At 51.2% G+C, this 26,537-nt stretch overlaps 1 protein-coding gene across 2 annotated transcripts in view; it reads left to right on the forward strand.

The window, feature by feature from the left end:
- The window catches only part of LOC105416826 (uncharacterized), a 103,427-nt gene that overhangs the window by 15,231 nt on the left and 61,659 nt on the right, over positions 1 to 26,537 (forward strand). Inside the window, exons 4-6 of one of the 2 annotated variants that reach the window (XM_029839824.1) lie at positions 18,128 to 18,197; positions 19,037 to 19,098; positions 21,849 to 21,943. In XM_029839824.1, the coding sequence (XP_029695684.1) occupies positions 18,128 to 18,197; positions 19,037 to 19,098; positions 21,849 to 21,943 (227 nt within the window). Of the gene's footprint in view, positions 1 to 14,583; positions 15,139 to 18,127; positions 18,198 to 19,036; positions 19,099 to 21,848; positions 21,944 to 26,537 lie in introns of those variants that run through there. The other variant, XM_029839825.1, reaches the window with a different exon arrangement.

Here is a 26,537-nt window from a genome sequence, read left to right on the forward strand (position 1 = left end):
CCTTCCACTCTCTGCACAGCCATTCAACCTTGACCGGCCAATTAAAGCGTGTGCTTAGTTCCTGATCGATGGTCAGGCTGAGGTGGGACAGGACGGGAACAGTAGAAAATAGACTCAGGAAGTTCCACTCCACCACCTTAAATGTTTGTGTTTGGGCTTCCTGTTTAAATCTTCTCGGACGCGTTTATTACGCAACCTAAAGGAGCGCAGTTTCCGCTTCCTCGGCCCTGGAGCTGCTTTTCCTTTTTTCCCGACTCACGGGGAGGATGCTGGAGCACGGGGGCCCCCCTGGAGGAGGATTACCGCAGGGCCCTATCTGAGCATTCGGGCGTTCGGTGCCTTGCTCAAAGGTACCTCGGCGCTGCTCTGACAGTGCCCTGGCACCTCTCTCAGCCCAGTGCCCTTCAGGCCGAGCTACCCCCCCCCCTTCAGCTGCCTGTGATTTATATCTAAAAATAACTCATGTATTCATCAAAGCGAGCAGCTAATTGATTCCTAATTAGATGGAGACTGTTGGCTATATGTGAGGGTATAAAACGTCCCTTTGACTCTTCTGTTAAGCTGCATTAGAACGATAGAGGACTGTTTTTGTCTCTAAATCTGTTTGTCACTCAGTTCTGATGATCCATGAATGTTAGCAGCCATGTTATTCCCCACCGCCTTGGTTTGTTCTATTTATGGACCTTCTGGAAGCCCTTGAACTGCAAAAGCCCTCTGCAGTACGATAGCTACTCCTTAAAAAATAAATGAATAACGTCGGGCCGCTCCGGTATCTGTCGTTCATCAGCGGCTGTGAAGGAGGGAGGGTGTTAAGTAAAGAGACAGCGCGCTGTTTCTCCCCCCCGTCAGATATCACACCAGCCAGCCTGTCGCCCATCAGCCAATAACAGTCGCTCCACATACAGGGTTCAGTCTCCGGGCACGGAGAGTCGGCGAGGGGGGGGGCATCAACAACGGTAAACACGCTAACACGAATGGACAAAGAGCATTAACGCAATTGGCTGGATTTAGCGGCGATGCTAACGTCGTCTTTCATGTGGGCAAATATGTATAAACGCCGATGCGTTAGCTGAGAGGGGTTTAGCACGTTAGCAAGTGGGATTCCTTTCAGAGAAGGAGCGTTTTCTCCCTCTTTCTTCTGCGTGACTCTCGCCAAAACCTCAAATTAGCTAAAATGGCGCGACGGCGTTCAGAGTTGTACCGACGGCTCGCAAATTTATCATTTATCACTTTCCACCGGAGCGATTTCTCCTCCAGGGACTGTAATCTCCTCTCAAACGGAATAAAGCTGAAAATAGCGGCGCCAGACTCAGACGGCGACACCTGCGTGGTTGCCGCCTCCTCGCCGATGCACGGCTCGGACTCGTGCGCGCGTCCTCTTCCCTGTGACAGCTCTCGCGCTGCACTGGCCGATAAATAAAACATTTCGGGGACGCGCCGCCTCAGAAGAGGCTGGCATCTCTGAAAAGTAAGATTTCCAACTTTGCGTTGGCCGGCGACACCACATGACCAGGACCCGGGATCGATGCTATTATTAGCATCGCTGGGCCACGTCTTTAACCAGCCGGAGCTCCGCTGCCCCTCGGACCCCCCGTCTCCTTCACCTCTCCCCTCACTCAGCAGCCAATTTGCCACTCAGGGAGGCGCGGCGGTGCAAATCCCGATCGATCGGAGCGGGACTTCACAGCCATGAATCACCGTTTGCCTCTCCTTTGCTGTCAGGCTCCGTGTCAGGAGCCGCTGTTCAACAACAACAACCCCAAAGTTGCACGTTTTATTTATTCATCCGCTGGCTGTGAGTGAAAGTGGCTAGCATCAAATATTAACCGTAATACTTCTATAATAGGAAGTGTTCTTTTGTCATTGGGTTTTAGCCAAATTTCCAAGTTTAAAGACCAAAAACAGGTTCTAAAAGCAGCGATTGAAATCTTCCCGTATCCAAAATCAGGAAGAATCGGGAAATCAGCGATTGCTCCGCCGCTGGAGGCCCCCCAGCTGTACCGGAGCACATGTGGCGCCTGATCTTACATCACTCCCCACAGATGATGTATGACGCGCGCGCAGGCTCCCGACGGACAGTTCAGATTTATTCAGCCCTGGGTGACGGTCGCGCCGCCGGTTTGTTCCTGCCTGCGATACTGGATCCGTCTCCAATATGAACGTCGGGATCGTATGAACCCGGAGCGCTGACACATGATGAATGCGAGGTCGGCTGCAGTCTGCCCTCCCTCCTCCGTGTCCTCCCGTTGGCCTCTGTTTCTCTCTCTCTATCCATTTTCATCACCACATCTTTCCTGCCCCCCCCCCCTCCTTCCAGGGGACCACGCACGCTCTCCTTTTGCATGCGCATCCATGCGAGGCGGCTCGGGCTAATGCAGTCACACACACACCTCTCTGTCTTTATTTAATCATCGGCTCCATTACCGGGGATATTTTCCCAGACAATGCCACCGAAGGCGGCGAGCCAGGCAGAGCCCAACCGGTCGGTGAGGGGGGTGGGCTATTCCTCATCACATGGAACCTGCAGAACTGGCGCTCCCACCGAATGAGACGAATGAATTTAATATATTTCCCTTCCGAGGCCCCGGCGACCTGCTCAAACACTCCGTCTTTCACGGGAGGTCCTCATATTTTTCCTGAGCGAATCCTAGAACACAGAATGTCGGGAGGCTAATTTGTTAGCCGGCCCGATGTGTATTCCCGTGCCCCCCCCCCCCCACACCACTTATACAGTGGTGAGATCGAGCTTATCAGACGGGTTCCTGTTTGTAGAAACATCCCGCTGGAGACAGGTTAGTGGGCGCCCTAGCTTACCATGCTAATACGCGGATATGAAAGCAACAGCCTTGAGGAAGTTGTGCTTTTGCTTTCCGCACAGAGGAAATTGTTATTCCACTCTGTAAGATCATCCAGCTGTTTGGCCGCCAGGACAACTCGCTGCACTTTTAATCTTGCACCTTTTGACCTAAAGATCTGTCAATACTTCCCTCTCCTGCCACGTAGTGCGCGCTCCTCCTTCGATCTCTTCCTGCGCTCCTGTGCTAAAGTAAGCCACAGTGACCCTTCTATTTCCATCCTTATTGGATCTGGAGCTCTCCTGAGACAGCTCAGACATTGATGCCTCCGGTCATTTTCTGTCTCTTATAACCAACTGTCCCAGTGTGCCATGTAAGTCCCACTTAATTAGGCTTTAAATTGGGATGGATTTGTGCTTATCCAGATGCCAAAATGTCTTTTCCTATGTATTTATCCCATGAGGTTCGAGGCACACTGATCAAATTACTCTGCCCCAGACTTCCACGTCGCCTCCCGCCATGTGCATGTGCGCAGCGCGATGATACCGGCAGCATCCGGGAGAAATATAGATGTTATTTAATTTCCACACAGCTGGAAAGATAATAAAACCTGGACTTGTTTTAAATTCCTTGAAATGTATCTTTCCGGACATACACAGATGCTAATTATAACTTATGAGGGTAAGAACAACTTCTAACAGGCTAATGTAGCTAAAAGCTGTGTGTGTGTGTGTGTGTGGGGTGGGGGGGGGACACGCAGGGTGCCGGAGTGCTGTTAATTTCCGCCCGAGCTGCCACTAAAAGTGTGACTGAAGTGATGAATGCGCCGTTAGGCACCGGCATTTAATCAGAGTCATGGGAGAAAACAGCACAGCGTGGACTTCAAACAACTTCCTCTCATCTGCAGTTAACGACAGATCGTGGAACTTCACTCATCCGTGTTTCAGTCTTCATCTATTTTCCCCCCTGCGACAGTGTACGAAGAACAACCCTTAACCCCAAATACCTGCACAGCTATAGCTGTTTCTCTTAAGGTTCCTGGAACTCGTTTAACAGGAACTTAGAGGTTCTGGAGCTCATTTAACAGGAACTTAAGGTTCCTGGAACTCGTTTAACAGGAACTTAAGGGTTCTGGAGCTCGTTTAACAGGAACTTAAGGGTCCTGCGTCCCTCTGGAAATCTCTAAAAATGCAGACAGGATGCTTGATGATGCGGCTATCAGTAGAATTACAAAGAATTGTTCAGAGGCTAAAAGAGGGTTTCCGTGTTAGCAGCAGCTTAGCATGAACGAGCGGTAGCGAAGCGTACGTTTACCCTATCCAACCCTCCCTCTCCAAACAAATGTTTCTTTCCTGTTTAGGCATTTTCTTTTTTTAAATTATTGTTATTATTATGTTTGTTTTTACGACTCTGCTTTTCCATTAAGGTAACAATGGAGTTATCTCTGTTCTTGGGTGGTTCCCTCCATCCCTCAAGAGCAGCTGCTTATTATAGGAAAGTGTGTTCCGAAGGTTGAGACGGCGGCCAGAGCGGCGAGATAATGGAATCAGCCCGGTGCTAATGATTTAGATGGTGACCAGGGAGTGGAAGTAAAAGGAGGCCATTAGGCAACACCTACACCACACAAAACAGTGGAAAGAAGTAATCTTAGCAACACGGCGGTACCAGCAACGGGGGGGGGTGGCAAAACGTTGACCCCAAGACGGTCGGGGAACCGTCAGCGGGAAAAAGTTGGAACCTTTAGATGCTGGTGGAAGCACGTTTTTCTTAATCTCCTGTCTAAATAAGGAAGCGGAGGCTGTAGGAATAGCGTGAAAGTTGATACGTGCTCTCAGCTAACAGGTGTTTTTGGCAGCTTTAGCACGATAAACGTCGCACGCCTCTGCTAATGCTACTGAGCTAACGAGCAAAGATGTGCTTTATGGAACTGTTAACCCCGACGGAGGACGGGATTCTCCTGGAGGCCTCTGGCAGTGCTGCACCTGTTGTGCTTCACCTGTTGTGCTTCACCTGTTGTGCTTCACCTGTTGTGCTTCACCTGTTGTGCTTCACCTGCTGTGCTTCACCTGTTGTGCTTCACCTGCTGTGCTTCACCTGTTGTGCTTCACCTGCTGTGCTTCACCTGCTGTGCTTCACCTGCTGTGCTTCACCTGTTGTGCTTCACCTGTTGTGCTTCACCTGCTGTGCTTCACCTGTTGTGCTTCACCTGCTGTGCTTCACCTGTTGTGCTTCACCTGCTGTGCTTCACCTGTTGTGCTTCACCTGCTGTGCTTCACCTGTTGTGCTTCACCTGCTGTGCTTCACCTGTTGTGCTTCACCTGCTGTGCTTCACCTGTTGTGCTTCCCCTGCTGTGCTTCACCTGTTGTGCTTCACCTGTTGTGCTTCCCCTGCTGTGCTTCACCTGTTGTGCTTCACCTGCTGTGCTTCACCTGTTGTGCTTCACCTGTTGTGCTTCCCCTGTTGTGCTTCACCTGTTGTGCTTCCCCTGTTGTGCTTCACCTGCTGTGCTTCACCTGTTGTGCTTCACCTGCTGTGCTTCACCTGTTGTGCTTCCCCTGCTGTGCTTCACCTGTTGTGCTTCACCTGTTGTGCTTCCCCTGCTGTGCTTCACCTGTTGTGCTTCCCCTGTTGTGCTTCACCTGTTGTGCTTCCCCTGTTGTGCTTCACCTGCTGTGCTTCACCTGTTGTGCTTCACCTGCTGTGCTTCACCTGTTGTGCTTCCCCTGCTGTGCTTCACCTGTTGTGCTTCACCTGTTGTGCTTCGCCTGCTGTGCTTCACCTGTTGTGCTTCCCCTGCTGTGCTTCCCCTGTTGTGCTTCACCTGCTGTGCTTCACCTGCTGTGCTTCACCTGCTGTGCTTCCCCTGTTGTGCTTCACCTGCGCAGTCTGAGATCTCGTGTCCTGACCTGTCTCCTTCTACCCCCCCTCACACTCCGGACACCTGAAACCCTGTGGACATGATCTGGGTGGATGTAGCATCCTCTGCTCTGCAGTTAGCTTCTCCTGCTAACCGTAGCAGTGAGAAGAACTGAGCTTTCATGGATTTAAATCTTCTCCCTTCGGCCCCATTTCTCCATTTCTGGCGTGCGGGGAGAGCAAAGCTTTGTTTTGTGAGGAGTGCTCTTCCACTGGGGGGGGGGATGAAGTGTGAAAGGCAATCTACGGCCCGCCAGGCCGCCACTACACAGCTCGGACGGATGCAATTATGCCAATGCCAGATCATTGCCCGACCTCCGTCCCTCACTCCTCTGGAGCGGCGTTTTGCCACGGTGACAGCCCACATTTTTGTTTTCATGCTTCTCGCGAATGTCCTGACAGTTGGAGGAGCGACCCAAACACCGAGAGCCGGTAGTTCTGACGCAGCGCGGCTTTCAAGTGCTGGTACGGGTCCCTGTCAGCGGCTGTTTCTCATTATTTCCCAGCTCCCGCGTCTCTCCCGCTCTGTCCTCTCCTTCATCTCTCGTCCTCTCTCACAGTTCCTTCAGGCATCCCCCAAAGGCGGGTTTCTGGACCACACCATTTTCCTGGTTGGCTCACAGCTCGCGTCAGAAACATGATAACATGTAGCACTGTTCCTGCTGCTACATGCAGGGATATAGACCAACCATCCTCCTAATGCCTCCTATATGAGCTGCCTGCACAGCTAGCACCCCCAGACCCCAAAATATTCAAAAATAAGCCATTTGTAGCAATACTCAAGGCTAAAATGCTACTGCGCTATGCTAGGAGGCGCTATACAGAGATACGCTGGTATTATTGAAGATGCCAGTTTTAGCTCGGTGACAACAGGTGAATACCTACAGAATATTAAAGCTATCCTCCTTTTGGCATAGACGATTCCATTCCTGCCGTTTTATTTTCCCTTTATTCCGTCTCCCCTCACTAACGTCCACCCATGCTGAGGACGTCCTTGGACGCAGACGTTCCAAATCCAAGAAATGTGACCTTGAATACATTTTCCACTCTAATATTTCCTCAGTTATCACATATTAAACGCGCCGGTCTCGCGGGGAAACCCGATCGCTGTTTGCCTTCTTTCCTCTCCTCTTTTCTTCCTCTCTTTTCATCTCCACCACCTGCGACGTTCTGTCGATTAAAGTGCGGAACTGCTTCCCGCTCCGTTGGCACAACACTTTTGTTTTACAACTTCGGCTCATACGGGAGAAGTTTAGCTGTGAGGCTAGCCGTCTTTGAGAAGGCTCGGGCTTCGGTGGGATTTAGACGGGCTCTTTCGGGGCGATGGTCTCGTTATACATCTGGTTGTTATCGTATTCATGTGTTTGGTGAAGCCGGGCGCAGGTGGGACGACATCGGGGGGGGACTTGAACCCACCAGTGAATTTAGAGCACGGATTTGAGAACCTTCACGCCTTCTTTTTGTTGTTTTCAACAAGGAGCAGCATGGAGCCCAGGACGGCGGAGCTCTGCTTATGTTTGAAGAAGGTCCGGCAATCGCGTTAGCGTCATTTTTTAAATCCAATTTTTCGAGTCATAGCAGGGCGCTGGAGATGGATGGAGACTGATGGCCCGTCACTGGGAGCCGTTCTTCAAAAGGAACCGTAATTTAATGTCGAGGCAGGGGGCAACGCAAACGTAAAGCGAGGCAGGCTAACCAAGACGCTGCGACGCGTAGCGGCCTTATCAAAGTTCACCACGCCAGACCCCCCCAGGACCATTAGCCACATTCCAAAATTCATCACGTTAATTGTACGTCTAGACGGCCTCGCGGCCTCCGCCGACTCCATTAATGCGGCATTACGCACCTCGTTTGTGACATTTAGACAGATGAGCGCGGCGACGTGTGCGCACGTAGAAAATTGATCTTCGGGGGCCTTTGCTCAGCCGGCACCTCCCGGCGGACGCACCGCCCCCCCATCAGCATTCGGGGTAGAAGGACCTCAAAAATTGTTGTCTTTTGTGAAATAATCACACTTTTTGTGTTTATTGCCATGAAACGTGCATGTTTCTACGCGCGTGTCGTAGAGGCGGACCTCAAGCCCCCCCCAGGGACTCACAGTTACATCATCTGACACATTATTGGACGACTTAGGCGAGCAGCGTCACACCGGCGCGTAGATGATTTATTGGGGTCGGGGGGGGGGGGGTCACGCCGTTATAATGTTGTTGCCAAGACAAACAGCTGCGCTCGTGTCGGGGGCGGGGGGGGGGGGGGCGGTTCTTAGCGACTCAGCACGTCCAAATGAGCCGAATCGATAAACCAACATTTTCTTTGCGTAATTGTGCCGGTTCAGCAAAGCTTCTGTTGTCCAGCCGTGTGTCTCTGGATCTAAAGGACCCGCTGAGACAGATGTTACAGTGCTCTGAGACCCGCTCCCGGCCGCCCCGGGGTGCAGAACCACCCCCCTGCTGCCCCGAGGTCTGCCTCAGCGTCCTCACACTCGGACAGCTGGACCTGGTCCACGCGTAGAGACACACCCTTTTCCTTCCTCTGGTGCTGCTGCATCCTTCAGTTGTTCCCGCCCCTCCATCGTTTGTTTACTTCAAGAAAACGGACGTTTTTGTGGAATTAGCTTGAACGCCATAGCGGTATGTTTACTTCCCGCTTGTTCTATCAACAAAGGAACCTCCGCTGGTAGCCAGGACGTCTTTTCTGGATAATAGAGAGAATACTTGAATGATATTCACCGGCAGATTTGGACCACCTGTAAACGCGCTAACGTGAGACTCGCCTCAGACATTGTATTCAAGTGAATGTTACAAATATGCACTTTGTAGATGTAAACAACCCCCCTGGGCGTGTGTTTGAGACGCCATCTGATGGTACCCGTGGACCAGAAAGTGTCTTTTCTTCCTGAGAAGCCCCCACTCCCGCTATACTGCGCTGTGGCGATGTGGGGGCGGTGTAACAGCAGCAATCTGACGTGCATCTTCAAATGGATCCTTGTGACAAAAACAGCTCCGGAGTGGGCGCGCTGATGATGTCACTTCCTGCCAGGAGCGCATCAGCCTTCAGCTGCAACCAAAGAAACAGTTTTCTGTTTGGTGATTAAAATAGGACGTTGCATTTATTTTTTTTAACGCACCTATGATGTGTGTCTGTCCAAGGTCGTCACTGTAATTAGCCATTAGTCAGGCAGCCCTGGACAGGCCACACACTGGTGTTCATGCTTTTCCCTCTGACAGAAAAATGAATAACCCCGGGGATTATGGGAGGATTTAGAGGTAATTTACATTGATCTCGGGTCCAAACTCGGTTTGAAGTTACCTGCATGTGTAAATATTTACTCTGGGTCCTGGTATTGGGTTGCGTTGTTGCCTGACAGGAGAACCTGGCTAAATATGGAAACTAACGATGGAAACCGCCGCTTTCCCAGACGAGCAACTGTTGACGCTCCTCGCCAGGCTACAAATCTCTCTCAAACAGCGAGTCCGCTTGCCTGGCCAGACAATCGCGGAGCTGTTTTGGATTTAAATCCTTTTCCTGGCTTGGTAATAAACAGACTTCTCCAGGCCCAGACCAAAACTTCCTCCGACCCCTAACCCCCCCTCGATCCCGTGGCTCCGGTCCAGCTGCGGCCTCGGTGGCTCGCTCAATATTAATCGCAGCTGCTGTTGCCTCCCTCCTTTGGGAACCTGCAACTAAACGCACATGAATCCTGAGAGGACCGAGCGAATTTTTGCCTCGGTCCGGATGCAGGACCGACAAAACACGTCATTTTACTCCAATAAGAGCGTTTTGTTGCGTTCCAAAAGCCTCTTGGAAGTCAAGCGCCACCATTACTGTATGTGTTTGCGTATTAAATCTGGATTTGACATGTTTAAGTTACATTTATTATTTCAAGAACTATGGCTAAACTATGTTTTGGCTCCCGAACAAACTTTGGCTATTGTTCTGCCGTCGTGCTTGTTGACAACGCGTAGACGGGGAAAATCTCAGCGAGATTCCCAGCAGCGCTGACGGCCCCGTCGTTCCTCTGGAGCCTGCCAACAGCCTAAATGTCGCACATCGTGCCGGGAAGGTCTGGGAGGCAGTTTGACAGCGTTACGTCGAGAGTCGCTTTCATCTGCTCCCGGTTAAGCAAATCAAAATAACGTGGATCCGCGCCGCATCGGGCCCGAGGAAATTCAAACCAAGACGGAGTCCAGTGGCGTCTGGCACTCGCTCAGACCCAATCAGGTGTTGGCGGCCACTCAAAGCGCCATCGTGCCCTCGCAAAACGATAAACTAATGTCTACTTGAAAGCGCTAGGTTCTGCTTTAAAACGAGCCAGACGCGGCTCGTTCCAGCCAGCTTTTTATCAACTTTGCGTGCTTTGTGTTGTTGTTGTTTTTTCATGTTGACTTGAATGCTTCTAAAAAACGGTTTGAACGTAGAAAGCTGTGAAAAAGCATTTTATGTCTCAGCTGCGGTGAGGCGTGACATCTCGACACCTTCATGTCTTCTAACAGCCCCTTTTTCCCTCCCCTGTAATGCACATGTATGCTAACGTGTAGCCGTAGCTACCCATGTGGTTTTTCGAGGTTCTCATTTTTGGTTTCCATTAAAGTTGCAAGGACGCCGTCTGTCAACCCTCCACTTCTTCTGTAATGTAGCCATTTAATTTAAGAGCGAATCTCTGGAGAACAGATGACAGTCCCCGAGTAAATGGGGGTAAAGAGTTCAGCACAAACACGCAGATCGTAACGATATCTGACTACACAGGCGTGAGGGCAGAGCGCGGCTTGCTCTAAGCTCTCTGCACGCTCGCCTGAAAATTAGACCCTGTTGTCACAAATAAGTGTGTGTGCACGCAGGCGTGCATGCGCATCTGTCGGAGATCTGGCACAAATCTAGCTAACCATGCGTGCCGTGATTGCCCATAAACCAAAGAAGATTGTGAGTGGAAGGTCAAGTGGATGCACAAATACAGGTAACGCCACCCGGGATTTTCCGTCTGAGGGAGGAGACGATGAACTCTGGTGCATTTTTTAAATATTGTCGCTATAAAATGGCAGAAATGTCCTTTTGCTAACAGCTGATTTGCAGGATTCCTGCGTTGTTTTGATGCAGAGCTAAAACCACAGCCTGCACAGACACCATCACCGTTAATCTGTAGTTTAACAGTGTCTCACCCGCTGCGCTTGTGTCAATTACCCCCTTTAAACACACCTTATATTTATTCTGGAGACACTGGTATTGACATGCTGGATCTCCTTTGGGTAGAGACACGATAAGGAATTACTTTCAGCAGATACCTTAGCTGATGATTACCCATCTCTGGTGGTCGATGACAACAAGATCACCAATAATTATTTGTTCACATTCTTAGATGGAGCTGGAAAACAATCATACGTGGCGGCGTGTCCTGAGGGTGAGAAGGCCTCAGATGAAGCGATGCATTTTAATTACCAGTGCTCATTAGCACAGCTGGGTGAAGCCCAGAAATAAAGGAGGGACTCTTGATTCATTTGGATCATTTCAGCGGCACGCACAGGCTGAGAACATGTTACTGAAGAACACTACGACTGCTTGATGCTACTGGCTCCCCGTTTCTGTGCTTGGAGCTAGCTTGTTTGACTGTTTAGGCCAGTCAAACAGGACCAGGAGACATCAACTGGAAGCGTTATTGCCAGCCACCAGATTCATCCATTCTTTGATCAGTTCCAGCTCCCTTCTGAGTTGGCTCCAACTGGAGCCGGCCTGGCTTTGTCCACGTAGGTGCCTGCGCTGTTCTGCTAGTTTCTTCTTGTTTCGGGCTTAATTAGAGATGCTTTAGCTGCTTTGGTAGGAAGATGTTAGCTGTTTGTTTGAATTGTATATTAAACGCCTTCCTTTAACATTCATCCTCTAAGTGGTTGAGTTAGGAGGAAAAGCAGTGGGCTGGACTTAGGCCAGGTCATGTTCTCCCCGGTATCCAGCTCTGCTGACCACTCTTCCCCGTTCTGTGGAGCTGTGTCGTCAGCTCTTTTTCCCCTTGCCCCATTTCTCTAGCTCACGTAATTACCCTGCGAGCCCACCTGTTTTTACATTCCCGTTCCACTTCCTCTCTTCTCTAATTGCGTCTTTCATTCAGGTTGACACTCACCCGCCGTCTCTTGCGTTTTCGCGGCTATTTGGCTGTCGGCGTCCTGTCATCCGCTCTTTCGGACGCGTGTTGGAAATGGACACGGGAGGAAGCCTGGCAGCGGCACAAGATGCATGGACTGTTGCAGGAGAGGAGCTGGTGCTGGACTCTGGAATGGCCTGGAATAAGAAATGCGATACAGTGCTGATTCCCGGCATTTGACTGGCCAGGAAAATCCCAACAAGGAATCCATGCTCCGATCTGAGCGTTTGTCTTTTTATTTCTACGTGTTTTCTAGTTCAGTGAAGAGAAGCGATGTTCCGTCTCCGGCCATCTACGACGCCTCAGTTAAAAAGCTACCCTGGTAGATTTTTTTTGAATTTCCCATTGACCATTGGGATGATTGTTAGCTTGTGATTTCCAGGTGTCATTAAATTACCCGGAGTTCTCTCTGAAGAAAAGAGAGCCAGCATTTCCCTCTTCGTAAGAGCCACCATAGTGGTCCCGTAGCCACAACTGACAGTTTTGACTCCCCGGTCACGTCTGAACTGGGTCAGCACTTGCTTGACGTCCTTCTCGTAGCGCTGCCGGCTTCCCGAGCTAAACTTCAGCCGTTAAATCTGACACGGTGAGCGGAAACACCAGTGCCTTGAATTCAGCAGAGTAAATGCACGTGTGCACGTACTGGGCCGCCGTTGGCTCCCAGTTCACAAACACCACAAAGGGCCTTGAGAGGAACCACCAGGGGGCGCCCCAGGTCGAGCATGCCTAATGGAAACGTGATGCTCATTGGCAGGCCTTGCTACTGCGCTCCACTCCAAGGACGTAAGATCGGCTGAACATCAACCCGATGTCAGGATCTCTGGAGCCCGTGTGAAGAAAGTCTGGCACTGAGTCATGTCAGCCTGGAGGGGGGGTCTGGAAAATGAATCTAAACCGGCCCAGAGGTCCCATCCCCCCTCTCCAGCAACAAAATGCTACGCTGAATTATTTCCCCCTCCAACATTTCAGCAGAGACTGCAAGTGAGAGATTCGATAAATTCCACAGTGCACGTTCGGGAAGAGACGGGGGGGACACGGTGGCGCGTTGGATCTCCGTGGGAATGTTGGGATCAGAAATTGGTGATATAATTCAAACCAGAGAGCCACAGGGAGCCGATGAGACCTGCGGTGCCATTATGGATGAAATTTTAGAGTCTTGATATCTGTACGCAAGGAGCAACGTAGCGCCGGTCTGGAAACTCTGGCTGGAATGTTAGACGCTTCCCAATTAGAGGCAGGAGAAATCTTTTGGACTTTAGTAGCGGCGTGTGCTCATTTAGCAGCAGTAGCCCCGCAGACTGACGCGGGGTTAAGATGCTAAACTTTGTTTACTGCGTGGCGTCCTCTAAAAACTGTCAACAGGCTGCAACACGTGGGGAACGGCTCAGCCTGTTTTAGTGGGAACAGTAGTTTTTCTGTTCCTGCATGAGTAGTCGTGTCAGTCTTTAAAAAAAAAGCTCAATAACCTTTTCTTTCCTGCTTGATTCGGTCTCGTCTGTATCGGCTGAAGCATCGAGTGTTTACAAGTAATAAAGTTCCAGTAAGACCCTCTAATATCTTCTTTGGATTCGACACATATGCTCTGGTTTCCACTGGCTTCGCATTTCCAGGCTGCTGGTATTTTACGATAGCTGGGATGCTTAGCAACCGCTCCAGGGGACCTATTACCCCTATTACCCCGCCTGCAATATCCCTCCGTCTGCTTGCTCAGCAACTTGCTGCACCTCTGAGAAGCTGATCTTCAATAGACCTCTGCCTCTGTATCCTCCGTCCTCCCGTTTCTGCATCAACAGTGAAAACATTTCTGTGGGTTTTTTTTATTTCTCAGCCAAACACACATTTTCTGTTTCACTGCTTTCACCTGAGCTGGATCTAAATGAGCTCAAACCACAGAAAGGAGGCTCAGCATGAACCTGGAGGGGGGACGTCGCCCATGGCTCACGCTAGCATTTGAATCGCTTTGCTTTGTTTTTTAAATCTGGTTTTAAACAAAACTGTCCCCTAAATCTGCCCACGTGGTGAAAGCGTCAACAATCAGCCGACTCTTGTCAACATGAGGGTTTCTGACGGCTGCAGACGCAAATATTTGCGTTGCTGCGATGCTGCGACCTGCATAATGGGAGCCGCATTAGCGAAGAGTAACGACCTGCAATTAAAGGCGTGTTTATTGCGATGCGTCGAGCGTTTCTGAGCTCACCAACAGCATTGTTTACCGACGTGAGCCTCTGATATTAAGTGCATTTGGAAACTCTGGTTTATTAGATGTTACAGAGCACTTTATTCTTCACCTGCACGGCTTTGTGTACTTTCCTTTTTATCTGGCAGCCTTGTCGTGCAAGGCGATGGTAAACAACTTCTAAAACAAGCTCCCGTGTAAAAGCTCCGTCTCTGTGCTTCCAGACGCCGTTTGAAGCCCGGCACATCACGTGCACTCCGTGCACATTGATTTAATTGGTAGCATCGTGGGACCGCCTCTTGTTGGGGTTTTTTTTTTCTCTTCTGTCTTCGCTCCCTCCCTCCTCCCCAGGGGAGTTTGAGCGCGGGGACCACCAAGAGGTTCTGGAGCAGAACTGCTACCCGCTTGGTCTTCGTGTAACGGTTCGACCCGGCGGGGCGATCGCTTCTTTTGGAATCCCACCAAAGAAAAGGGAGGCCACAGCGAAAGGATCTAGCAGCTGCTGGGACAGCTGTCCAAACATATCACAATAATGCCATTAAAACCTTTTCCCTGTGTCATTAAGGATTCAGTGTGCGGCCCGTGCCAGCCCGAGCAGAACCGCAGGAGCGTCGGCCAAGTAAGTCCGCTGCCGCTTCTAATGAGTTGGCGGGGGCTGTTTCATCTCTGGGCCCGAGCTCCAGGAGAAACGGTCGGGCCTCATCGAAAATGGGCCGCGCGTTGCCCTGTCCCCCAGAGCCCAGCAGAGGAAACCCTCGTCCAGCTCGGCCGGGATTAGGAAGGCGGCGCAGCTTGTTTGTACGGGTCCGTTACAGCTGTTCGCGCAACTTCCTGCTGAAGAGAAACGATTCTTAGCTAGCTGCTCCAGCTTCCTGGACAGCATGAAACGTCCGGGGAGGAAATGTAGAATCATGCAAACGCGGCCTAAGATGGCGATGATTCATGCTCCGACGTCCTCTGTACTGATTCAGGGTGCGATAAACAGTTAATGTAAACCTCTCTTGGCGTCCTGGAATTAATGTAAGGCTAAATAAGCTTTGACTCGTGCTACAAATGAGGTGAATAATGCCGATGTCGGCAATAATTGGATGTTATTTTGCACCTGACACAGCCGTGACTCAGAGACAGACTGCAGCACGATGTCACGCGCCCTCTCTGACATCACCGCGGGGCATCTCTGCTCCAGAAAAACTATTAAACCCTCGATCGTACGCGCCGATACGATGGGAGGGCACGTACACACACATTAAAGAAGCTTAAATAACCTGTTCAGCACCGTGGGGGGGGGACGCGCCAAGCCGCCGACGCATTATCGCAGACCAAACCCCCACGGCTGGCGGAGTTTTGCATAAGGATTGCAAAATAACAACAGGAAATAACCGCCGGTGGAAGGGTTTTTATTTATCTCCGCCTGACATTTACCTCAGACGGGGGACTTCTACCAATATTATGCTTTCACAAACACGCATACAAAGGGAAGAATTTCATATTTTTGCTCTAACAAAGTCATCCATCTTCCCTTTTGTGCCTTGTTGCAGTTCCACCGTCTGGATATTCTAAAATCCGGTGCAGCCAGCAGCAGGACAGGTGGAATTGCTTTGATCTATAGAGCAATATCACATATATAATATATAAGCCAATAAATGCAAATGCACCCGGACGCAGGAGCAGTAATCGGGGCCGACGTGCGCGTCATGCCTTATGCATGTTGTGTGACTGTAACGTGCATTAACGAGACGAGCTACAGCGCATTTCACATGGCGTTAAGTCAGCGCTGCGCTGACTCAGCAATGGACGCAGCCGTCCGAGACTGGAGTTCAACTTCGGGTTCTATTCCTGGCTGTGACGTTAGCGGAAGGTTGGGATGGCAGCTGACGCTAAGGGTCCGCTGTCAAAAGCAGGAAAAAGTCCGAGCACAACTGGGTTTCCAGCTCCTTATTGATGGGCTGTTTCAGTCTGGACTGTAAAATCGTTCTTTTTAAAATCACCTGCGGATGTGTTAGCATTACTTTTCCGAATTTTATAACCCCTTTGACTTTTACAACCCTTAAAAAATCCTTTATTGCCCCATCCCGAAGCCAGTTTGAGTTTGGAATTATTTTTAATGGAACACGTAAATAAAGAACAAAATACAATTGGAAAGTGTCCGTGCTGCGTTACTGGGCTGTCCGGAGTCCACCTTTAACCCTTTCCAAGCGCGTTCCGCTATATTTCACTTTATTGCTCCCCACAGCAGGATAAAGCTGCCTTTCACTCTCACGCCGGCTCACTTCCTGTTTTTTGGTTTCTTTGGTTTCACACCAGGCCAGTGAATTTTATATTTACTTAACATGTTTTGCACATCATTTTCAGCCCAATGAACACGTCCTTTGTGGATCCGGAGCGCTCCATTCCAGAAGGAAGTTGCGCGAATTCATGCATGCAGGTGGATTCAGCTTCACCTTTTTTCCTCATTTTGCTCCTGGAATATTCACTGGGTGACCTCTCCCACCCTGGCAAACATTATTATCCCCTATATTTAAAGATGGCATTAGCCTCCTCGCTGTGTTAGCGACATGCTGTCGTCTGCTACTTTAAGAAACTCCCATATTTTGCTATAATATGAATTCTCAAGGTCACTTGGAATCAAATGTCCAACACCTATTTATCTTGAGGGAACGTGTCCTCCAACTGACTTTGAATGGCATTTCTGTGAGGGAACTAGTTTTTCCAGGATCGGATTGGGAATTTTGGTGTTGGTGGGTTTGTTTTTGCTGTGTTCTTGGGTTCTGTAACCCCGGGTCACCGTGATTCTCTTGAATCTGACAGCACGAGACACAGAGATGAAAGTGTCTGCCTTAGGGGGGACAGCTTCAGCAGGATACCTGCAGGGATAAGCGAGAACCACAGAACAATCTTAGCCAAGACGTGGGAGATTAAGATGCGCCCGTGCCTCCCCCACAGGTAACCTATGTGCACAGGCAGCTCATGAATATCCCAGCCGGTGATTATCCTGCGCACGCTTTATTTTGTCTTTGGGAACGTCTCGTTGAAGTCACTTCAAAGTTTTGCTTTTATGGTTAACACAGCTCATCTGGGGGGTCAACTGAGGTTAATTAAGGTTTGAAGTGACCTTGAAGTGACCTTTCCACCTTTAAGCTTTACCTGCGATCATTTGGATGGCGCTAATTGTTCCGGCGCAGCAGATCCGCGCGGCGTCCCGCGGTCCGACGGGAGCTTCCTGACCACGCGAGCTGCTTCTCTTCCCTTTTTGAACGATTTGAAGCGCACTGCTGATTTTCAGAGGGGAGAAATCAAGAGCTTCCGCGTCGATAGGAGAAAGGAAACGTCGCGGCTAAAGCAAAGAGCATTCGCGCTGTGACCTCGGTGGAGTGTACACACCGACGAGCGGTCACGCGGTCAGAGTAAACATGACTCCGACACAGACACACGCTGCACGCCCACACTGCCTCTATGCATTATTCCCTTATGGATTTTTCTACGACGTGAGCGTGTAAATGGCAGGAGCGTCAGCACTGTTCTTTGTACGTACACACACAGGCCTGGCTCAGCATTTTGCTCTCCACTTCCATGTCAATAAAGCTAATCGGGTTACTTTCATCGTTCAAATGAAGTTTGTATTGTATTGCAGCGCTGTGTCCGATGCCATTAACCTTAATGGAGGAGGAACTATACGATGCAACGCCGTTTAAATGGTTATTTCTACACGCTCAGATGCTGCAGCCTGTCTGTGTTTGAGTGGCTCAAAAAGCCTGGGGAGGATCTTAATGAACCTTCTTTGATGTAACTCAGACCTGGGTGGAGGCGAATTTCCCTGAGCCCAAGATCCTTCAGTGCAAACAGCAATCGAGGGACCTTCTCCCAGGGTTGTATTATTAATGTCCACATATAGAGCTCCTATTCGCAGTCTTTACGCCCGCTGACGGGTGAGCAACGCTGACCGTCTCTTCATGGCGGCGCCTGGAGTAAATTAGGCATCATATAGACATTTGTCCGTTGGGCCACACGCGTGACGCTTCGTTTGTCACGTGATGCTGCTTTTCTCAGTGATTTTGTTCATAAAATCCCTCATTTTTAATGGTATCTCCCCTTCTGTGACCAACCTCCAGGTTCACAGAAAGAAGCCGGATGCGTTCCAACCGAAGATCGCGGCCCGCAGCGCCGGACCGCCGCACCGCGGTGAGTGACAGAATAAGTCCAGTCCGCTGTCAGAACCTGCCTCGGAGGACTGAGGAGAGCCAGTAGCGGGGCAAATTACCCATGTAGCAGGATGTAGGACAAGTGAGCATCTGTCTCTTGGAGAGTGTTTCGTGATATGTTCGTTTACTGTAAATCTGGAACTCTGATATGAGGGAAATCAGCTACGGATTTTTGCTAATTAGCTCGTTTTAGCATGTGTGTGCTTTGCAAATGTTTCTACGCTTCATAACAGTCTCTAAATGTGATTTGCAGACAACGGGAAATATTTATTTTGTGAATTTCATGACTTCATAAATTCTAGAAGTGGTCAGCCTCCAGTTTAGGCTTTTGGAAATATCTTAAATAATCAAGCTGAAGAGCCAAATGCGCTGTGCCAGTAGCTCTGGGCCGCGCTACATCTTAAGAAGCTCAGCCGCCTGCGGGAGTGCCCCCTCCGTCTGGGTTCAGCACAAGTTTGAAGCACTCATTTCAGACGCTGGTGGAACTTGGCGAGACTCCGTAGGGCATTTTGGCTAAGACGGGGCTCAGAATCCTCCCATCCGTGAACGGATCCCTCAGCAAATACGAGGGCTCGCTGAAACAAGCCTCTCGTAACATATAAAGCAGCGGGGAGGCTATTACGCTCACGCATGTTGACTGCTTTCCCTTTCCACCAAACATTCACATCCCGACACAGATGGGGAAGATCATGGAGCACCCTGTGGTATTATGGAGGGAACGCAGATTAAAACGCTGCAGATCGCGCCGCTTTTTATTACTCTTATTCTACATTTTGTGAAATATTTCTAATGGCCTGTCTTTAACTGCCGTTGCCACAGGTTTGCCTGGAGCAACGGGTGGAAATGGGCCTCATCTTCCCCTCATCGGAGGATCCAGACAGGTTGGGAAGCATCTCTGCCTCCTTATCACACATCCCCCCGTTTTAATGTATATATTGGAAAACGGGCCACAAAGCAAAAGAAGCAAGTGTGACTTTTTCCGAGGGATATTGGAGCTCCGGGGCAACAGGAGGAGTTTTGGCTGACTGCTTAATTTTCCCTCCTGCTGTCCAAAAACAGGCCCATTAGGAAACAACAGTGTTTCCAGTGGTGGAATAAGTAACATCAAAGGTTCTTAAAGTCACGAAACGCTCCCAAACGTCTGTTTGGGTGTCGAGGCCACTCCCCCCTCAGTCGCTCGCTCGTCGCCGCTATCGTGTCTGTTCCATGAGACCGTTTCCTAACATCCATCTCAAGCTGGACAGCCTTCGCCGGACCCCCGCGGCGCCCCCCCCCCCCTCCCCTCCACATTTTCGCGGCGGCAGCATGCTCAATTGCACTCGCCGGCCCCCGTCGAGATCAGGCGACTCAGCGGGTCGTCTGCGGCGGCCGACCGGCGGTCACATCTCCGCACGGCAGCTCAGCGGGTCATCTCTCCGTCGCCATCACGTCCTTCCCTTTGTCCCCTCGCCGTCTGCCCGTCCCCGCGTTTCTGCCCTATCATTCATTGTCGCTGTTGTTTGGGTTCTGATCCGTAGTTGGAAATGCAATTAGTTAATATAAGCGTGACTTCCTTAACCGTTCCAGAAATCCCTTTAGCTGGAAGTGCTATTAGCGGTGGAAGCCGTCACCTCCCAGCTGCTGTGACGGGCTCTCCCGCTCTCTTTTACTCAATCCCTGTTGAACCATCACTGATCTGTACGAGGCCTCATCAGAACCAATAGCCTGGATCTAATCTGCCCCGGCTCCCGGGGATTTCTGGTGAGGCGGCCGCTCTCCCTGACTGTATGAGTGACAAATCTGACTGGGGGGTACACCATGACTGATCCTCGGCGGGCCGTCATCTGCTTTCACTTCCCCGCCGTTGCGTCTCCGCTCAGCTGGGTCCCCCGCCATGCCTCTTCGTCTCTGCCTACACCCCCACACCCAGCTTGCTTTGTGAATAGCTGAGTGTCTATTTCTCTGGCTTCATCATCCATCCCGACCGGGCCTCTGCTGCGCTTCTCCTTAGCATTTTATCCATTTTCCACAGCTTCCATTAAAGGAGAAATTGAAATTTCTCAAAACAGCACGGCGGCAGGCGAGCGTCGTCGTCTCCCTCCTGCTCCAGGCCTCCTCCGACTCCTTATCGTCCTCTCTAGCTGTTGCATGGGAGCCATGGCTAATATTGCTATTTAGCATCCAATTGATTTCAACGTAAAGCGCTCTTCCCGAGGTTGGTGTCTCACACGCGCCAAAGCCGTCGAAGTCTTGATGAAGCCTTCGTGTTTCGCTGTAATCTTCTGGGGACCCTATCGGACCACTTGGCAGCTGTAATTTCACCCCTTATTAGCTGTTTCTTACAGAAATACAATTGTGTCATTTGATACTGTGGTTGTCTCGACCCCGGCCGTCGTCATGGCGACCCGTTATCACATTACTACAGGATAACAAAGTCTGTTTTCTTGTGAACATGACATATAAAAAATCGAGGCAGTAGTAGTGCAAGGTTACGTAACATGGTGAGTTGGTTTATGAACAAAGGCTGTTTGAGAAACACGGACGGACGGACAGACAACAACACGTAACCTCGGTGGAGGTGTTCTTTGAAGAAACAGTATCATTTTCCTGAAAAACAGGCTCCCCTGGGCCTACTTGGACCGGGTCCCCTGGCTCCGGAACCCCCAACCATCCTGTTCCTCGCAGAGCCATTTCCGGAAGCCTTTCCGGACCGAACGGAGGGAGCGTTTGGAACGCCGCGGAGGGAAAACAAAGGCAGCGCCTCGGCAGGTTAATGAGGCCAGGAGGCAGCTTTGTGGTGAACTTCATCAGTATTCAACAGAGGACCATCAGACGCGTCCAACAATGTCCCCGTCTCCGGGGTCGGCCGCAGCCGCTGAAGGGTGCAGGAACAGAAGGGAACAAGGAATTCCTGGAAAATTTATTAGGAAAACCATCCAGGCTAATTGAGTTGGTCCAGTTCTATCCTTACTCCTTCTTTCACTGCCTTCTCTTCCTCTCCCCCCTGAACTTACAGAGACTTTAAAGAGGCTAAAGCTTCCAATCACAGAGGAACGGCATTAGCATCTCTAATAGCTTCTCCGCAGCCACTTCCTCCTTCAGCGCTCCTCTGCTCCATTAAAGGGCCTTTAAATGAAAGCAGAACATGCAGCAGATTTATGATTTGCGGGAGGTTTTTTCCCCTCCTATGTAATGCAGGAGGGAGGAGAGGGATGGCTGCGTAGATCAAATATCCGCTCCCAGCTGTAGAGCAAGAGAACATGGCCGCTGCTCCTGGCATTACATTGTAATTACAACATTATAGGCACTCTTTCAAGATGGACTGTTTCAAAAATTTAGGGCACCAATTAAATTTTTTGGTCACTTGTGGGGATGTGATCCGTCCTCCCAGCTGATTCAAAGGGAGGTGAAGGGAATTCACATTTAAATGCTGAATTTCCACGTGTCGCTCTGGCTAATATTCCCTTTATTAACTCTCCCCTCGTATCTGTCTGGGTAGTTTCTCTTTGATATTAAAGACGCCACAAAGCCTGCTGATATTTGTCTGTTTTCTTTTTAATCCGTCACTTTTGAGAAAACGCTTTGAGTCCAAAAAGGCTGATCTGATAACGGCGTTTCATCGCCGACCTTCTTTGTGTGTTTTTTCGCACAGGAAATCAGCCGACGGGCGGAACATCTGGAAGCTCGGTCAGGTTGGAAATCACAGGGAGCCGAGACGCAGCACGTGTCCCGAACATCTCCGCCAAGGTCAGCTCTGACACGGCGGCAGATTTAATCTCCCGGCTCCAGCGCGACAGCCGTTTTTTTTCTTTAGACGTAGCGCACGAAACAGCGTTAAACAACTTTGATGCTAATCTCAGTCGAAAGAACAGAAGAGTTCACTTTGTGTTTAGAATAGACAGTGAGGACGTTTGCACTCTTATGGGACATCATTAGATTTATTTTTATCTTCAAGCCTACACATCCTGCCCAGAATGGGGAAAGGTAGGTGGTGACAGCATCCTCACACGATGCACTTCGTTCATCGTACCAATGTTCCCTGCTAGAGATAGCTAGCAAGAATGTATTTAAATAAGGAGTTTTGCCCCTCTTCCTTGATAGTCGTTCTCATCTGTGAAAGGTGATTCCCACCCTGACACCCAGATCTTTGGTCCTCTCTGAGGAGCTAAAACCACATTGCAATCAGCTCTTCCACTCCTATTTTAACACCTTTTGTCCATTTTTCCAGGAGTGAAACTAAAAAAAACAAACACACAAAAATAACCGTTTTGAAGACGTTCCCTTCCGTTTTCTCCCGCTTATCCGGATCCGGGTCGCGGGGGCAGCAGCTTCAGGAGGGATGCCCAGACAGCCCTCTCCCCGGCCACTTCCATCAGCTCCTCCGGGGGGACCCCCAGCCGCTCCCAAGCCAGGCGAGGCATATAATCCCTCCACCTAGTCCTGGGCCGGCCACGAGGCCGCCTCCCGGTGGGACATGTGCCCGAGCCTCCCCAAATGACTCCTCTCGATGTGGAGGAGCAGCGGTTCTACTCCAAGCCCCTGGCCATGGGTGAGGACCGGGACGTAGATCGACCGGTAAATCGAGAGGTTCCCCGTCCGGCTCCACTCCTTCTTCACCACCACGGATCGGTTAAGCGCCTCCATCACTGCTGACGCCGCTCCGATCCGCCAGTCGATCTCCCGTTCCATCCTACCCTCACTCATGAACAAGATCCCCAGATATTCCTCCACCTGGGGCAGGACCTCCTCCCCAACCCGGAGAAGGCACTCTACCTTTTTCCGAGCGAGGACCATGGACTCTGACTTGGAGGTGCTGATCCGCATCCCTGCCGCTTCACACTCGCCTCGGCGGTCCGATCCTCGGTTATGGAAATTGGCTTTTGGAACAAGGAACGTTTTGAAGACTTTCTAACAAATTTGAGGGATATTGAAACAGTTTGCAGAAGCCGTTTGTATGAATTTGTGCTGAGAATAAGCAGGGCCACAGCAGGGGGGCCACAGGCTGCCCCCCCTCCCACCTCCTTGTGACGGCAATGAAAGAAGGAAAACAAAACAGGGTCCGGATCAAACGCGTGTTTGTCCTGTGGTTAATGTCAAGTGTGGTACCTGCGTCTCCGGGGGCCAGAGCGAGAGACGGGTCTCTGTGATTAGAACCGTGCCGAGGAGCCAGAGGGCGAGAGCGGGCCCAGATTTGGCTCTCCTCCATCTTGATTTCACCCTCACCCTCCACCCCTCTCTGCCCTCTCTCCCCTCTCTCTCCCCTCTCTGCCCTCTCTCCTCTCTGCCCCCCTCTCTGCCCTCTCTGCCCTCTCTGCCCTCCTCTCTGCCCTCTCTCTCCCTCTCTCCCCTCTCTGCCCTCCTCCCCTCTCTCCCCTCTCGCCCCTCTCTCCCCTCTCTTCCCTCTCTCCCTCTCCCTCTCCCCTCCTCCCCTCTCTCCCCTCTCTGCCCCTCTCTGCCCCTCTCTGCCCTCTCTTCCCTCTCTCCCCCTCTCTCCCCTCCACCCCTCTCTCCCCTCTCGCCCCTCTCTCCCCTCTCTCCCCTCTGTCCCCTCCTCCCCTCTCTCCCCTCTCGCCCCTCTCTCCCCTCTCTCCCCTCTCTCCCCTCTCTTCCCTCTGTCCCCTCTCTCCCCTCTCTCCCCTCCACCCCTCTCTCCCCTCTCTCCCCTCTCGCCCCTCTCTCCCCTCTCTCCCCTCTGTCCCCTCTCTCCCCTCTCTCCCCTCTCTGCCCCTCTCTCCCCTCTCTCCCCTCTCGCCCCTCTCTCCCCTCTCTCCCCTCTCTCCGCTCCACCCCTCTCTCCCCTCTCTCCCCTCTCTCCCCTCTGCCAACTGTCACTCTTGTCAGTCAGCGCGCTAACGACTCACTTTTGGAGTGCGGTGATGCATCCGTCGTGCAATTATTCCACAAACAGCCCGATTCTGAACACGTCTCTGGATTTATGAACCACTGGGGCTCATTTTTTAATACTACTAAATGTAAACCTTCCCTCCAATACATCATTCCTAGAGAAAATATCAGGGTTTTTTCGCTGTAATGTTGCAGGACGTAAAATTTGGGAAATCTTGAGAGTAAGATTTGTTTAATATTGTCAAATATACGTAAGTGAAAGTGTATTATATGCAGATGTCGCCGTCGTTCATTTGAAGCTCATGTTTCCGAGCTGGCCGACATCTGTGCTAACGTTTCCCTCTCGCCTGGCGAGTTGTTTTCTCCGCCATTCGTCTTCGGCTCTCTCCCTTTGTTCCGTTGAAAAGATCACATGCCGTTGGTGTTGGAATTCTCCTCGGCTTCACGACTCATTTGACCCGGCGCTCCAGCGCTAGCCTCTTTGGTTAGCTGCACATATCTCTTGTTATTGTTGCCGGGGGTCACGGGACATAATGGATGTCGGATTTTTGCCCTCCTCCGTGATTTCCACTTGCATCCGTGTCGGCGTATAGCGTAAAATAGCTACATCAGGGTATTAAAGGCTCCAGTGCTGTTGGGAATAATGAATAGCTGCCAGATGCCCAAGCTCACCCCTGGTGATCCAACTTGGCCCTGACCTGCGAGGGAACAGAAGGGGTTAAGTGACGATGGGGAGTCGCAGCCCAGAGGTCTTTGAAAGGTCTTGGAACCTATTGAACTGAAGTCAAAAACCAGCATCTTCAGGTGTGAAAGAGGCCTGGAGCTAGCGCGGTAATGGCGGAAACAAGGTCCTAATTTCTTTGGGCTCGTCCTCCTTTCCTGGGGCGGCAGAACCAGCCTGTCAGCCCGGGTCAACATCAACCTTTGGCCCCTGTCGCCACACAGAGGGGTCACACCAGGGCAGATTTAGCATGCGGACGACCTTGGCCCAGGGAGGTGTCAGAGGTGTCTAATTCAGGCCTCCCCCCCACCACAGTTTACTGGCATGTTGCAGAGAGCAGGGCGGGAGCCCCTCACAGATGCTGCTCCACGCTGTCGTCGCGGTGCCACTTTCTAAAAGATTCTCAGCCTGTGATGTCTGCACGACGCGGCGCTCTGTAGCGGCTGAGATCAATGGCTCCTTCCCGGCGCCGCCGCTGCCTATCATCATGAAAAAGTCGCCGTTGTTCTCTAGGAAACGAAACAAAAGCTCTCATCTTTTGATTCCTCCCTCGGCTGCGACTTTTCTTTTCTTTTTCCCTCCACCTGAGACACGTTCCTCTGTACGCGTTAGCGCTTTAGCTTTGATAGATCAGCGCCTGGGGAATCCAGGAGCCGAGCAGCACCAAGGTGCCTGGAGGGCACGGGGTCGCCGGGGGTCAGCCTTTTAGGCTCGGGTTTCATTGCGGTGGAGAATGTGTTGAAAGTCAGGCCCGTCGGTGTTTCGCTAACCTCTCTGGGAGTGATCGAAAGTATTTTTCCCCACGTATAATAATCATGTCTTTCATGTTCCCTCTTTTGTGATTTAAATAAGGCCCTGAAACCCCTGGGGGTCAGCACCATCGGGTTATAGGAATATCAGCCCCTGCAACACGTGAGCTTGTTCACACTGGTGCAGCATCTATAAATAGGCCCTCAAATACAGACTCTCTCCCCCTCTCTCTCCCCCTCTCTCTTTCCCTCTCTCCCCCCCCTCTCTCTCCCTCTCTCTCCCTCCCTCTCCCCCCTCTCCCCCTCTCTCCCCCTCTCCCTCCCTCCCTCTCCCTCTCTCTCCCCCTCTCTCCCCCCTCTCTCTCCCTCCCTCTCCCCCTCTCTCCCCCCTCCCTCTCTCTCCCCCCCCTCTCCCTCCCTCTCTCTCTCTCTCTCTCTCTCCCCCTCTCTCCCTCCCTCCCTCTCTCTCTCTCCATCTCCCTCCCTCTCCCCTCTCTCCCCCTCCCTCTCTCTCTCCCTCTCTCTCCCCCTCCCCCTCTCTCCCCCTCTCTCTCCCTCCCTCTCCATCTCCATCTCCCTCTCTCTCCCTCCCTCTCTCTCTCCCTCTCCCCCTCTCTCTCTCTCCATCTCACTCCCTCTCCCTCTCTCCCCCTCCCTCTCTCTCCCCCTCTCTCTCTCTCCCTCTCTCTCCCCCCCCTGTCTCTCCATCTGCCGTCTCCCCTGCCTCCTGTGACCCGCCACAGGCCCGTTCCCCACACAACTCAATTTGCAGCCTGATTCCGAGTCAGACTCTAAAAAGTCGAGCGCGACACAAACAAGCAAGGACGCCGCCTCGGCGCCGCCTCCTGCAAACCTTTTTTTAGCTGTGCCCTCAAGTAACAGATTTGTCCTTAACTGCCGAGTTGTCCTAATTGACTTTAGCTAATTTATGGATTTGATTATTTTTACTTTCTCTCCTAATTGAAGCACAACTTTCACAAATTTTCGTTGGGCCATGAGGATTTGGGGAAATTCGAGCTTTTATTTT

Source organism: Takifugu rubripes, chromosome 8, assembly GCF_901000725.2.
Source record: "Takifugu rubripes chromosome 8, fTakRub1.2, whole genome shotgun sequence".
NCBI classification, from domain to species: domain Eukaryota; kingdom Metazoa; phylum Chordata; class Actinopteri; order Tetraodontiformes; family Tetraodontidae; genus Takifugu; species Takifugu rubripes.